General features: G+C 37.9%; 1 protein-coding gene across 7 annotated transcripts in view; it reads left to right on the forward strand.

Moving 5' to 3' along the window:
- LOC149318065 (intraflagellar transport protein 80 homolog) overlaps positions 1 to 15,349 on the forward strand; it is a 122,937-nt gene that overhangs the window by 75,298 nt on the left and 32,290 nt on the right. For all 7 annotated transcript variants that reach the window (XR_016279970.1, XM_089508946.1, XM_089508949.1 and 4 more), the window contains 3 exons: positions 2,728 to 2,846; positions 3,503 to 3,577; positions 5,579 to 5,742. Coding sequence is in view for 6 of the 7 variants with exons in the window: in XM_089508946.1 (XP_089365072.1) it covers positions 2,728 to 2,846; positions 3,503 to 3,577; positions 5,579 to 5,742 (358 nt within the window). In the remaining variant the exon portion in view is untranslated. The remainder of the gene's footprint in view (positions 1 to 2,727; positions 2,847 to 3,502; positions 3,578 to 5,578; positions 5,743 to 15,349) is intronic.

A 15,349-nucleotide genomic window follows, 5' to 3' on the forward strand; every position in this document is an offset into this window, starting at 1 on the left:
GTAGTAGTCCTGCCCACCTGCAGCACCTCTATATAAGGAGTTTCCTGTTGAAACCACATTCCCTTTCATCTGCTGCAGCAGCAGCGTTGATAGGAACCACATTCTTTGATTTGACCATTGATTTCGTCAGTGTTCGTTGACCTTTTCGGTCCTGGAAATACATCCAGTTCTTCAATAGCTATTGTGGGGTTTGAGGCCACACTCCACCCTTTGAGCTATTTCTTCCTCTGGTGTCATTCAAAAAATGCATTACCTGCAGCGCCAAGATCCCAGAAAGGGATATCTTCTCTGCCTTGGCAAACTTCATATCATAGAATCATAGAGTTGGAAGAGACCGCAAGGGCCATCCAGTCCAACCCCCTGCCATGCAGGAAATCCCAATCAAAGCATCCCCAGCAGATGGCCATCTAGCCTCTGCTTAAAGACCCCCAAGGAAGGAGACTCCACTACACTCCGAGGGAGTGTGTTCCACTGTCGAACAGCCCTTACAGTCAGGAAGTTCTTCCTAATGTTGAGGTGGAATCTCTTTTCCACAAGTTGCCTCTTGTGCCCATTATGAAGCCAAGCCCTCCCTCCGGTCCGCCTGCCTTGGTCCAGGCCTTGGAGGTAGAGAGGAACTGCTGGACCTCATCCCCTTCCCCTCCACCACTCGCTTCTCCTTTTGTGTCATGTCTTTTTAGATTGTAAGCCTGAGGGCAGAGAACCGTCCAATTAAAAAGATTGTATGTACAGCGCTGTGTAAATTTACAGCGCTTTATAAATAAAGGTTAATAATAATTAATAATAATGCCTCAGGTTGGATGGAATAGAGAGTTGTATTTGAAGATCCAGTTATAGGAACAGGACCAATTGCTGTGTTCTTGACCTGAGAAATCGGTCATTATGTGGAGGCAGCTTCTTTTTCAATGACCACCTCAATCTCAGTTTCAGTTTCTGGCTCTTCCATTTATTTCACTGTCAGGCATTCGCTAATGAGGTCAGTCTCAATCCTGTTGAAGACAGCATGATGGAACTCCAACAACTGGGTGCTGTGTCCACTCCTTACTATTCCTGGCCAATCTCTAGAGATAGAAATGGAGTCAGTAGCTTGACAATGCAAGCACAAAAGGAAGAAGTGACCATCACCATTCTCCGTCTTCTGCCTCCAAGACCTCATCTCAGGTTGCTGCTGAGGTCATTCCTTTCCATGGACCATCCTCTCCTGCTTGATCAGCCCCTGCTACACTTGAGATAGCAGATTCTATTTCTCAGGTGGATCCCCTTCTTCAAGAATCAGAGACCACAACATTCCTAGAGGTTGTTTCGATTATGCCTCAACCCCAGACAGAGAACATATTTGAGGGTGAAGTTCTGGAGTCTTCCCCTATTATGAGAGTTTTGGTTTCACTGCCTCCTATTCAGCCTCCACCTTTGGAGATGCCTGTTGCTAGACTCCTTCCACCTCTGCCCTCTCCTCCTTACCAGTGGCTGCTTTGTTGTTAGTTCAGATCTTGCTCTGTTTCTAAGAATTCCAACTCTTTCTCAAACGTGAGGTACTTAGTGCTCTGAGAGATGTCATTGGTCTTGAAGCTATTGGTACCATGGTCAACATTCTCATGAACACCTTGGCCATCAAGAGTGGAGATGTTCAAGGTCAAGCTCCACAGACTCTTTGTATTCCTTATATGGACACTCTCCAGCCTTCTATAGTCAATATTCACAGGATTATGATTTCCCTCATACCTACCACTGTCAGAATGAGGCTTGCAAGCAGAATCGTTGGGGCCATAAGCACTCTTGGTCCCGTTGCCAGGAATGTTTTTTCAGCAGTTGAATCATCCCACCCCAACAATTCAGCTTTGTCTGTTCAGGTGAAGGTTCTTCCTCAGACTAGGGTCCTTTCACCCTCAGCTCTCTTGTCCTCTGATTCTGGTTCTGATTCTGACTTGGTCATCATTCCAACATGGAAGTCTCCTCCAACATTGTTGGGTGTGGTAGACATTTCCTCTCCCATGCATGATGTTAGGGCATTCTTGGAACAGATGAGAATGGTGACGTTGTTAGACGTGGCCATGACATAGCCACAAACACAAATTGAAGTAGCAATTGAATGCTGAGCAGCATGACTTGATGATACATAGTAACATTGTATTTAGTCATTGTATACCTTTCTGTTCCTTAAAAATGTTTTTCACTTAAACACTTTTCATTAGTATTGTAGCTTCATAGTACAGACAGTAAAGCTAAACATTTTGGCCTAAATCCAACATAACATTAGTGAAGGAAAAGTGTGCTAGCAGAATTCCATTGGTTTTACAAACATTTGTTCTTGAGGCCCCTGGGCACACTTGTGACACTGGTTCCGCCCAACAGTTGGCACAAGTGGTTTTGGAGTTGGTTGCAGAATTGGAAAGGTTGCATTCCTTGTGAAACTAGGTATCTATGAGCACAACACCATTTGCTCTAGTAAATTGCACCAGTGGAGACTGGGCAATGCTTTTAATGAATAATACACTTATCATGTATAAAAATGAATGAGTCTGGGAATATTAAAATAAGATGTATATCACAAAAAGGAAATTCTCATATGAATTTGATGGGTTTAAATATTGGATTGATCCTCTCTTTTAAAAAAAATGTCTATTCTTGACAGTTTTGGTACAGTTAGAGCTAAAAATTAGACAATTTTTCTGGTTTTAGTTTTTAAATTATACGTTTTATTAAATGGTAAACTTTTGTTTCCATTAGGTTCGTAATGTACTTAACGATGCTGTGGATTTACTGGAATTTCGTGACAGAGTAATTAAGGCCACTCTGAACTATGGGCATTTAGTAGTTTCAACATCTCTTCAGTGTTACATATTCTCGTAAGCACTTTGAATTAATGAGACATAGCTAACTAATAAATTCCAAAAATGTTGGTTTTAATACATAATGATTCATTGCTTCATTTTGGAAGAATGTATTTTTAATGGATATATCCTATAAATCTAAACAAAATGACATAATAATTTCATAACTACACATATAATTGACTGTCCTTATTTGTTTTTCCCTGAGTGGGACTTCACAGTAAAGTCATATGTTACTGCTTAAGAAATCCTGTCTCCTGGTAACTGCACTTTTTTGGTCTGTGTTTCTCTTTTATTATTGTTTGTGCAAAATCCTTGAACCATATTTTAAATCTAAATCACCTTTAAACAAAATTTGTCATATAGTTCTCTTGAAGAGATTATCCCAAAGATCTGGTGGCATGTAACTGGTGTGTATGTACATTCATCTGGATCATAGAAGTTGTAACTAACTTTTATCATGGAAGTTGAAAAACATTAAGTAGCTATTAAATAATCACCTTTCTTTTAAATAGAGAAATATGGATATATGTTCTGCATCTTTTGAAATCTTGTCTTAAATAATTCTAGAGTAGAATAGTTGAGAAAACTGCCCTATATCAACTAAAATGCACATGCGAAATATATTTGTATTAATTTTTTAATGTGCACTGTCCTATCCTTTCTTTTAGAATTAAAAACTGGAATACACCATTAATTTTTGACCTCAAAGAAGGAACTGTAGGTTTAATCTTGCAAGCAGAAAGGTAACTTGCTTATTACACTTACAACAATTTCTTTTATTAAAATATTTTTTGTTCAAATTGTGTAAGAAAGTTTGTGTCATTGCTGAAGGAATATAAGTTTTAACTTCTAAAAGGATTTAACAATCTCACTCATTTTATATTTTGAGAAATCATGTAAGCAAGATGAGTCCAAGGCCTTCTACCACAATTTAGGCCTGAAACACACTGCAGAAATAATCCGATTTGAGGCTGCTTTAACTTCCCTAGCTCCATGCTAGGGAATTCTGGGAGCTGTAGTTTCAGGAGACATTGAACTTTTTCTGTCAGAGCCACAATAAACTACAATTCCCAGGATTTCCTAGCACTGAGCCAGAGCAGTTAAAGCGGTCTCAAAGTGGATTAGTTCTGCAGTGTGTTTTGGACCTTAGCTGCAAAGGAGGAGACAAAACTGGAACTTCCTATTTCTGCCAGGTCTACATTTACTAGGTATGCCAAGAGAGCCAAGATGGAGAGGGACAGAGCAGGCAAATTGACTTGCCTGCACATCTCTATACAGGTGGATTTGTATTGAATGTGGCAACAGGCAGTCTTGGTAAAGTGTGTTGTTAGTATGTCTAGTTTCTATATGTTGGCCATGACTCATCCACACCGGAGACTGGACAGTTAATAATTTACAGCCTATTTCCAGGTATGTTTGTTTCAGCAGGGTTTGTTGCCAGGTTAGTGTGTGAAGTAGGATTTTGGTCTAAAAACTTAATTGCTTAATTGTGGTTTTAAAAAGATGGGAAGTTGGCCTCAGGATTTCCTGCCTCCTCCCATCCCTGTCTTGAATAGATTCCTTCCACGGTGGTTAATTTTTGAAACTACAGCTGAGCTGCATTTTTGGGGCTGAACTTTTGAAAAAGGACTCTGTTGCATCATTTCCATCCCAGCCCAGTCTCCAACAGGCAGCATAGTTGAGAGGCTACCAAGAGTTTTCCACTTCTTACATGTATTCACAAGTATATAAAGAGAAGAAGAAGAAAAGTCCTTTAGAAACCCTCTATCTCACATAAACTAATGAAAGTCCCACTAAATTTCATTGAAATTCACCTTCCTTGAAAGCAACACAAAACATGTTCACTTTTTGTACACCTTTAGTGGTAGCTCTAGTAATAACTTCACTTAGGAGAAACTAGGTTTCTACTTAATGTAGAGTTAGATTCCCCAATTTGCTGTCTCTAAACATTGTTAATACGTGCTATAGAGTTAGAATCAACAGCAGGATTTTGTTTTCAGAAGGGACAGGAGGAGATTGGAGGGGGAACATCTGTAGCACTCAACTTATTGCTTAGTTAAGTAATTAGAAACATTATGTCTTCATTGAAACTGTGATGCTGTTATGTGTCAAAATTGCTGAACAGTTCATATTGGTAATTGAGTATCACATTCATCTTTTATTCTAGCCAGCTGAAGAAAATCTTCCAAATATAGCAATGTAGCTGTTTGGAAGAGCCAGCATGATGTCACGGTTTGAGTGTTAGACTTGCAAATGAGGGTTCAAATCCCCATTTGGCCATGGAAACCTACTGACTTTGGGCAATTCACACCCTCTCAGCCTCAGATGGAGGCAAATCTCCTCTGAACAAATCTTGCCAAGAAAACCCCATGATATGTTTTGACTTAGAGTCACCATAAGTCAGAAACTACTTGAAGGCACACAGCACACACACATACATGCAACTGTATGGTGATATTACAATGGATCTGTACCAAGTCATTTGAATAAATAAAATAGTATCTATTTGGTATAATATTTGATTTCAAATGCAGAGATAAGTTTGACAGAGTAGAAAAAAAGGTAACACCTAAGATTGCAAATGCCACTGTATGGTTATGTTTATATAAATCTAAATAAATCAATAAATCAATAAATTAATACATCAGGTAGTATTCACAAATTATTACTTTTATTTTTTACTATTATATTATTGATACTATCTGCAAATTGTTAATTGTTCTCTCCACCTCCTTTGTTTATAGGCATTTTCTTCTTGTAGATGGTGGGGGAATCTATTTATATTCATATGAAGGCCGTTTAATTTCCTCTCCTAAGTTTCCAGGAATGAGAACAGATATACTGAATGCTCAAGCCATATCTTTGAGCAATGATACTTTAGCAGTAAGAGATAAATCTGATGAAAAAGGTATGTGACCATACAATAAAAAGTCTTTTCTTTTTTCCATAAAATAAAATTTCTTTTGAATAAATACATTCTGAAAAATCATGGGAAACCATTTTCTCTATGAAGTTTGAAGAGAGTTTGGGAAAGGTAGCTGAGCCCCATTATGGTATAAACTGCCTTACATTGGTTCATATCACTGTCCTATCAAACTCAGTAGTTATCTACTCTGAGCAGTTCTCAGAAAACTGGCAAATATTACATACAAAATACAGATGAGTACCTAATGGAGCACAATTGTTCCACAGTGGAGAAATAATAACTGAAATGAGCAAACTTGCAGGACAGAGGGTTTGGTGTGAGCAATTTAGAGGTTGCTAAGAGGAGGACAAAATTAAAGGAGGAAAAAGGTTAAAAAAATAAGGATACTGTATTTCCTAATCCAAACACACATGTCAGAGAAAAGAGGGGCAGGCCAGACTTGGGAAATGGCAGTTTGGAGGGCAGAGTCCAGGTATTGATTTAAGTAAGAGGCCTCCAGAAAAAGGAGGAAAATATGATCTCCTCAGTGCTCTTGGATGATGCTTTAAGTAGGCATCCCAATATACAGTTTGAATTTAGGGTCTTTTTTTAAAATAACAAATTTTATTAATTTAAAAGAAAACACATATTCACATATCTTGACATAAATTTACAAACATACATCGAACAAACTACAACACAACACATATTTAACCTCCTGATGTTAAGGTTCACTAGTCTGTGCTGTTTCGTTGAACTTAATCATTAATACATTTGTATAATAGTGTAGATTTCTACATGCCGTTTACTTTCTTGTATACTAATAAATTGTATTAATTTTTTATCAAAGAATATGTATCGACAATGTAATCCTTGTTCATTTTTTCCTGTATTTGTTCAACATATGAATTTATCTATTTTCCTTTCATCTTTTACAAATTCTATTAATGGTATCCAATCCCCCCCCCCCCCCCGCATATTCCAGTCTTTTTCTCTGATTAAACAGGTAAGTTTGTCCATTTCAAAGTAGATCATCAATTTTGAAAGCCAGTCATTCCAAGTTGGCTGGCTTTTCCTTTTCCAGTGCGTGGCAAATACTGTGCGTGCAGCCGATATCATGTAAAACAAAAGTATACCATAGTTATTTTCTAAATCCACATCCATAATCATATTTAAAAGATAACATTTCGGGTCTAATTTAAATTGATATCCCAATATAGTTTGAATTTTCCCATGAATTAGAGTCCAGTATTTCTTAGCAATTTCACAGTTCCACCACATATGTATAAAGGAACCCGGCGCTTTTTCACATTTCCAACACAAAGGATTACTGTGTTTATAAATTTTAGCAATTTTAGTAGGCGTAAGGTACCATCGATTTTGCATCTTAAAATAATTTTTCTTTATTTCTGCACATACTGTATGCTTTAGCCTATTCTTCCATGTTTTTTCCCATTGTTCCAGGGGTATTGATTCATTTAGGTCTTGGGCCCATTTAATCATTGTGGGTTTTACCGTTTCTTCAAGCATTTCCATTTTTTAAAAAAAATTGTAAAATAGCGACACTTTTTTAGAGTTATTATGAAAAATAATTTTATCCACATCCTGCATTGTCAGATCTATTCCTATAAGCTTACTATCTTGTGTATATCTTTCTTTAATTTGCCTATATAAAAACCAATTTACAGAGAGGCCATCTGCATCTAATTCTTCTTGTGATTTTAACTTTGGGATTTTAGCATCATTGTCAAATTTAGTCAAATCCTTATAATTTACCCATCGTGTAGGAGATATCATATCCTTCTTGTGAAAAGCCTCATTTATTGAAGTCCAAAATGGTAGTTTTTTTATAAATTAAAGGTTTAAATTTAAACCAAGGTTTAATAAGAGGTTTTCGAATACAATGGTTAAGGAAAGCCTTGTTAACTTTGATTTTATCATAAAAAAGGTATGCATGTATTCCATAAATTAAATCAAATGTTTCCAAATTCAACAATTCCACGTTTTCTAATTTGAACCATTCAATTAGCCAGTCAAAACAACAAGAATAAAAATAAATTTTTAAACTTGGAAGGCCCAAACCACCTTTTCTCCAATCGTCCTGCATTGTCTTAAATCTCACGCGAGGTTTTTTCCCGCCCCAGATAAATTTACTGATTTCTCTGTCCCATTGCACAAATGGTTTTTCATTTGAGATGATTGGGATCGATTGAAAAAGAAAGTTAATCTTGGGTAATAAATTCATTTTGACTGTGGATATCTTTCCCAACCAAGATAGTCCTAGCTTTCCCCATCTCACAATATCTCTTTTAATATTTTGCCAGGTTTGAACATAATTATTTTAAAAAAGATCCACATTTTTTGTAGTTAGCCAAATTCCCAGATATTTTGTTTTATTTTTAATTGTGTAATTAGATCTATTTTCTAACAAATCTCTTTCTACCTTGTTTAGGTTCATTGCTAATATGGATGTTTTTTCTTTGTTGACCACTAATCCAGATACCTCTCCGAATTGTGCTAAGATTTTGTTTACATTAGATATGTGTTCAATTGGGTTCGACAGTGTTAATATTAAGTCATCTGCGTATGCCTTTAATTTTGTCTCGTTACCTTTATTCTTTATCCCTTCAATATTCTTATCATTTCTAATGGTTGCAGTGGGTATTTCCAAAACTAAAATGAACAAAAGTGGGGAAAGTGGGCAACCCTGCCTGGTACCTTTAAAAATTCTAATTTTTTAAAATCTTTTTCCATTTGTTATTAAGCAGGTTTGTTGTTTCGTATATATTTGTTCAATCCATTCACAAAAATTATATCCCAATCCCATTCTTCTAATTACTTGTTTTAAAAATGCCCAATTAACGCGATCGAACGCCTTTTCAAAATCCAAAAAGATCATGGCTAACTTTTTATCACTTCTTTTCTCATGGTATTCTATAGTATTTATTAGGTATCTAATATTGTCTTTCATTTTCCTCCCAGGTAGAAACCCCCTTTGATCTTGATTAACCCAAACTTGGAGGATCTTTTTCAATCTATTAGCTAATATGGATGCGAAAAGTTTGTAATTGGCATTTAATTGGGCAATAGGGTGATAATTTTTTGGATCCAAGACATCTTTTTCTTCTTTGGGGATTAGAGTAGTATTAGAGTCGGACCAAGTTTCAGGAATTTGTCCATTTAGAATGTTGTTTAAGGTATTTTGTAAAGGAATTGCCAATTTATCTACATAAATTTTATAGAATTCTGCGGGTAAGCCATCGGGACCTGTGGCTTTACCATTTTTGCTTCGGTGTATTGCATCTCTGATTTCTTGTAGACTTATTTCCCTTTTTAATGCCTGTTTTTGTTCCTCTGAAATCTTGGGAATGTTTTTCCTATCTAAATAGTTTATAATTTTTGTTTGATCAATATGAGGTTGCCGAAATAAATGACTGTAATAAGTAGCAAAAATTTGATTAATTTCACTTTGTTTACAATATATATTTCCATTATGTTTAATCTTTAAAATTTGTCTCTTTTGAGTTTGTTTTCTCAGTCTATAGGCTAAGAGTTTGCCTGGTTTATTAGCCGATTCAAAGTATCTTTGCTTTGTATATTTCATTTGTTTATTTATTTGCTCTACTAGAAGTAAGGAGATCTGATTCTGCATTTATTTGATATCCTTTTCTGTATCTTTGTCTCCTCTCTTAGCTTGTGATTATTTTTCTTTATTTTTTAATTGTTCTTGTAAGTCTGTCAGTTTCCTATTCCTTTCTTTTTGTTTCTTTCTGCTCCTTTTTTTATATAGAAACCTCTTATAACGGGTTTCATTGTATCCCAGACTATATGAGTTTTGACCTCACCATTTGAGTTCTCTTTGAAATAGTTTTTCTTTTTTAGCTTCTAACATAATTTTTTCATCATTTAATAGAATCGTATTCAATCTCCAATTATATCTCTTACTACCTAGACCTATTTCCAACATGATATGTTTATGGTCTGACATGATCATCGGTAATATATCCACTAATTTAACCTTGGGACATAATATAGGAGACATTAGAAAAAAATCTATTCTATCCCATGAATCATGTGGGTTAGAAAAAAAGATGTAATCCCTAGCTGAAAAGTTTTTAATTCTCCATATATCACACACATTACAGTAATCAATTAAATCAAAACAAGATTTCGGCAACTTGCCCTGTTTACATTTAGTTGAGTTTTTAGACAATCTAGCCTCTTGGGGTTCAGTAATCCCATTCCAATCACCCATTAGTATGGCAGAATCAAAAGAAATTTCCTTAATTTTATTTAATAATTTCTGGTAGAATTTATCTTTTTTCTCATTGGGTGCATATATGGCTAAAACTAAGGTTTTTTGTTCTTGTATATTCATCATGACACCAATATAGTGACCATTTTTATCATTTAGCACCTCTACTATAGCTAGATTAGGTTTTATATATAGCACCACCCCCTTCTTCCTTTTATCTGATGTTGAAACAAAATGTTGCCCCAGTTTAGGATTTACCAGAAAATGTGTTTCTCCTTTTTTAATATGTATCTCTTGTAAACATGATATATCTGTTTTTAATCCCTCTAAATAATGAAATATTTTTTTCCTCTTAATCAATCTATTTATACCTTTGACATTCCATGAGATGATCTTTAAGTTCCTGCTCATTTGCGTTTGGGAAATTTTCTTCTGGGCCTATGTCTTCATCAGAACTTCGGCCCGATAAATCCTCCATGTCGGTATTCGTGTCACTTTCCTTATTTTTTTCATTGTCTTCTGAAATTTGATTTTCAATCTGATTTACAGTTGTTGCGGGGTCTGTATTTATGTCCTTATACTGTAAATTCTGGATTCCTAATGTATCCTCTCCGCTTTTTTCTCCTAGATTGCCAGCCCCTATCAGTGTCTTTTTCTGCCTCAGGTTACGTAAATTATATTCTCTCATTTTTTGTTCATCTTCTTTATTTTGTTTATTTTGTCGATTTTGTTCTTTCTTATAATCCTTTGAGATCAGATTTAACACTTTCCTTGCTTCAATTATTGTTCTTATTTCATATCTCTTTTTTTTGTACCAGAACAACAAACCTTCTGGTATCAACCAGCAGTATGGGATGTTAGACTTTCTTAAGTACGTGGTCAAGAAAAAGTATTCCTTACGTTTCCTCAAAATTTTCGCTGGAACATCTTTAAAGAGTTGCAAGTCTATTTGATTTACTTCTAAAGGGGTCTCATTGTGTTTTTTTATTAATTGATCCCGTATCTGTTTACTCACAAAATTTATAACTACGTCCCTGGGAATCTTCTTCTGTTTGGCAGTTTGAGAATTTAATCTAAAAATTCTTTCAACTCCAAAACGGAAAATTTGTACTTCATAATTTAGATATTCAGCTAATTTGGGCAACAGAGTTTCATACAAGTTTTCATTTTCTACTTCAGGTAGTCCTCTTATTTTTAAAGATTTCTCTCTCAATTTATATTCCCATTTCAGATTTTCATCTAATTGAATATCATGTTTATTATTTAATTCATCCAATTTTTTCTCTTGATCATTATATTTATCTTCTATTAGATTAATTTTTTCTTTGATTTTAACTATCTCAGATGTGGCTTTTTCTACAGATATTCTTATTTCTTTCAGATCTGATCTAATTTCTTTATGTATATCCATTTGAAAATCCGACATTTCTTTTTGTAAAGAGGTCATCCTGTCACCCAAATCTATTGTAATTCTCCGTATCTCTTCTAACAAGTTTGGATTGTGGTCATATGGTTGCTGTTGCTGTTCTAATGATGGTCTACGCTGTTGTTGCTGTTGTATATTCTGAATTTTCCCTGTTTGAATTTTCTTTTTTGGATCCATTCTATTATTATTAGTTAAAGGGTAAATTACTTCCCCCCCTTTTCCTCCTCACCCTTTTCCAACTTTCCTTCTTCCCTTCTTTCTCCTCCTTCTCTACTTTAAGTGTGGAGGTGGGAGCAGTCACTTAGTTTCAACAAAGGAAATTAACATGTATAACCAGAGTAAATCAATGCACTTTTTTATCTCAAACTTCAAGTCTAGTTTTTCCCTCACTTTGCAGTATAGAGGATACCGATTGGATTAATTGAAAAACAGACCTAATTGAACCTTATGCTTTTTATGGAGACCTCAAACCCTGTCAAAAGGGGAGGTACACCCAATCACGATCAAAATTCATTACTACTATATACACATTAAAAGTTGCTGACAGCCCTAGTGCGTTGACCGCGACAAATACTGCAGTTAGGGTAAGTTCAATGACTTCCCAACCCAAAGAATGAGAGCCTGTTGGGGAAAAAAACTTCTATTCTTCTTGGATATAAAGAAGTCTGCGTAGAACCCCTCTGACTCTTCTGTACTCAGAAGAGTTTAGTTGTGTATTGACACAACTCAGCACCATAGTATGTGGACAGTCCTACAACAAAGACAGGACTTCCTGCGGACTGCCACAGCAACTGGAGGTTGGCGCACCGTTATGGAGAGTGATGGTCCGGGGGGTAAGAGACCTGCCCCTCAAGTTCTCCCTCCGCGCCGCCGGTGAGGCCTGTTGGTCTGGGCCTTGGCTTTGTAGCCTCGCCCGACACACTCTCGCTGCTCCGCAGGGGGGGAAGGATGGTCCCAGGGCAGAAAGACCCACCCCTCAAGCTCTCCCTCCGCGCTGCCGGTGAGGCCTGTTGGTCCGGGGCTTGGCTTTGTAGCCTTGCCCGACGCGCTCTCGCCGCTCCGCAGGGGGGAAGGATGGTCCCAGGGCAGAAAGACCCGTCCCTCAAGCTCTCCCTCCGCGCTGCCGATGAGGCCTGTTGGTCCGGGGCTTGGCTTTGTAGCCTCGCCCGACGTGCTCTCGCCGCTCCGCAGGGGGGGAAGGATGGTCCCAGGGCAGAAAGACCTGCCCCTCAAGCTCTCCCTCCGCGCCGCCGGTGAGGCCTGTTGGTCCGGGGCTTGGCTTTGAAGCCTCGCCCGACATGCTCTCGCCGCTCCGCAGTGGGGGAAGGATGGTCCCAGGGCAGAAAGACCTGCCCCTCAAGCTCTCCCTCCGCGCCACCGGTGAGGCCTGTTGGTCCGGGGCTTGGCTTTGTAGCCTCGCCCGATGCGCTCTCGCCTCTCCGCAGGGGGGAAGGATGGTCCCAGGGCAGAAAGACCTGCCCCTCAAGCTCTCCCTCTGCGCCACCGGTGAGGCCTGTTGGTCTGGGGCTTGGTTTTGTAGCCTTGCCCGACGCGCTCTCGCCGCTCCGCAGGGGGGAAGGATGGTCCCAGGGCAGAAAGACCTGCCCCTCAAGCTCTCCCTCCGCACTGCCGGGTCGAATTTAGGGTCTTTTTAAAAGCTCTCAAGTGGTGAAAGAAGCCTGAGGTCAGGAAGTTCCTCTAAAACAGAAGGAACCTTTCAAATAAAAAGTTATCCATATGGACTTCCTGATCATACGAATATCATACAAAGAGCATGCTTGGACACACAAGAAGGAAAAAATATCAACAACCTCCAATATGCAGGCAACACCTTACTACTAGCAAAAACATCACAGACTTGGAACAATCACTAAAGAAAGTCAAAGAATAAAGTGCAAAGGCAGGGCTAATGTTAAATTTAAAGAAAACAAAAATAACAACCACAGAGGATTTGGCCAAATTCAACCTAGATAACAAGGAAATTGAAATAGTTAAAGATTTCCCATACCTTGCATCAAACATTGATCAGAATGGAGACTGCAGTCAGGAAATCAGAAGAAGATTAGAAATGGGAAGGGCAGCTATGAAAGAACTAGAGAAAATCCTAAAGTGCAAAGATATACAGCTGAACACTAAAGTTAGAATCGTTCAAGCCATTGCATTCCCTATTACAATATACGGTTGTGAGAGCTGGACAGTGGAGAAAGCAGATGGGAAGAAAATTAATTCCTTAGAGATGTGGTGCTGGAGAAGAGTGCTGAAGATACCATGGACACTAAAAAGAGAAACAAATGGGTCCTAGAACAGATCAAGCCAGAACTCTCCCTGGAAGCCAAGACGACTGAATTGAGGCTGTCATACTTCAGCCACATAATTAGAAGGCACAAACTCATTAGAAAAAGCAATGATGCTGGGAAAGGAGGAGGGAAGTAGAAAGAGAGGAAGACCACATGCCAGATGGATAGACTCAGTCAGGCCTGAGCCTACAGGACCTGAGCAGGGAGGTAGAAGAGGGCTTTGAGATGTCTCATTCACAGGGTCACCATGAGCCGAGATAGACTGGAAAGCAGCTAACAAGAGCAACAACATGGACTTCTTGAGAGATATTGCCTGCTAGTTTGTTTAACAAAAGCCAGTAATATCTTAATCAAACAAGGGGCAAATCACAGGGTGTTTGGCCTGATTCACCTGGTCAGAAAGAGGACTGTGGTTAACGGAAAGAGAAGAGTGTGGAGCTAATCAACCTTGCTCCAGAGGTGACATCTCAAGGTGGCCTTGCCTTATCTATAATACATTGTTTGCCAAACTGCCAGATGTCATATTGGGAGAAAAAACCTGGGGATATTCAATATTTCGTTAATCTAATCAGCATTCTTGGCACACTGGGTAGTGTTAAATAATGGAGCTACATTCTTTAAGAAATGGCTGCTGGCTGCAGGTTTTCACTAGAGAGGTCTTCCTAGTTAACCCTTCTCTGTCCTTTGCCAGAGAACTTTGGGCCTCCCTGAAGTGTGACTAAGGGAATGAGAAAACCCCATTGTTCCAATTATACTTCTTCTTTAATTAGATTGGATGTAATTAACTCATTGGTATTTATTGATTTGTAACAATAATTGTTTTCTTTTGTATGTGTACCTTTTCCTTTTTTTTCTTAACATAGGAAATCAATAATCCAAAAATAAAAATATTAATTTCAGTGTCCATCTAAGCAGGGTTTTTTAAGCATATACTCTAGAGCACTGGTCCCCAAACTGTGCTCTTTAAGGGATTTTGGACTTCAGCTCCCAGGAGCCCAGACTATCAGCCAACATGTCCGAGGCTTCTGGGAGTTGAAGTCCAAAATCTCTTAAAGGGCACAGTTTGGAGACCACTGCTCTAGAGTGTGTGAACTAATTTCAAGTAAATGCTTGCCATGGAGTTGTATTGAGTTCTCCAGGAGGGACAGAAAGGTCAGCAGGAAAGTCATGCAGTAGCCGTTTCAATATGTGTAGTGCAGACAGCATCAGTGTTAGTGGAATTAATTCTGCTGTTTGTTTTCACAGAGAATGAAATTCTATCAAAAGCCCAGAAGTTAAGAATTTATTTCAGTAAAGTCTGGTTTTCCTCGCAAGTTCTAGTCTAAAGAAGATTTCTTGCCCCCAAAGTTAGGAAAGCAAAGTATGCAAAATTCTGTTACAAAAGCTTGTTTAGCTACCTACCCATAAAACAGTTCCTGAATTGTTGACCTTCCCTTCTTCTGGGCTATGAAGGTGACGTGAGGAATCTTTTTTTGTAAATTCCTTCTAAACATGTTCACCTAAAAAAAAAAAACCCTGAGTATCTTAGGGCATATTTTCACCTACTGCTTTTTAATAAAATAACCAGCAATTGATACTAAACAGTTTCTAAAAAAATATAACTTGGATTGAAAATTAACTTGGATTGGATTT

Source organism: Sceloporus occidentalis, unplaced genomic scaffold, assembly GCF_023333645.1.
Source record: "Sceloporus occidentalis isolate IW3139 unplaced genomic scaffold, rSceOcc1.0.p SCAF_2, whole genome shotgun sequence".
In the NCBI taxonomy this organism is placed as follows: Eukaryota; Metazoa; Chordata; class Lepidosauria; order Squamata; family Phrynosomatidae; genus Sceloporus; species Sceloporus occidentalis.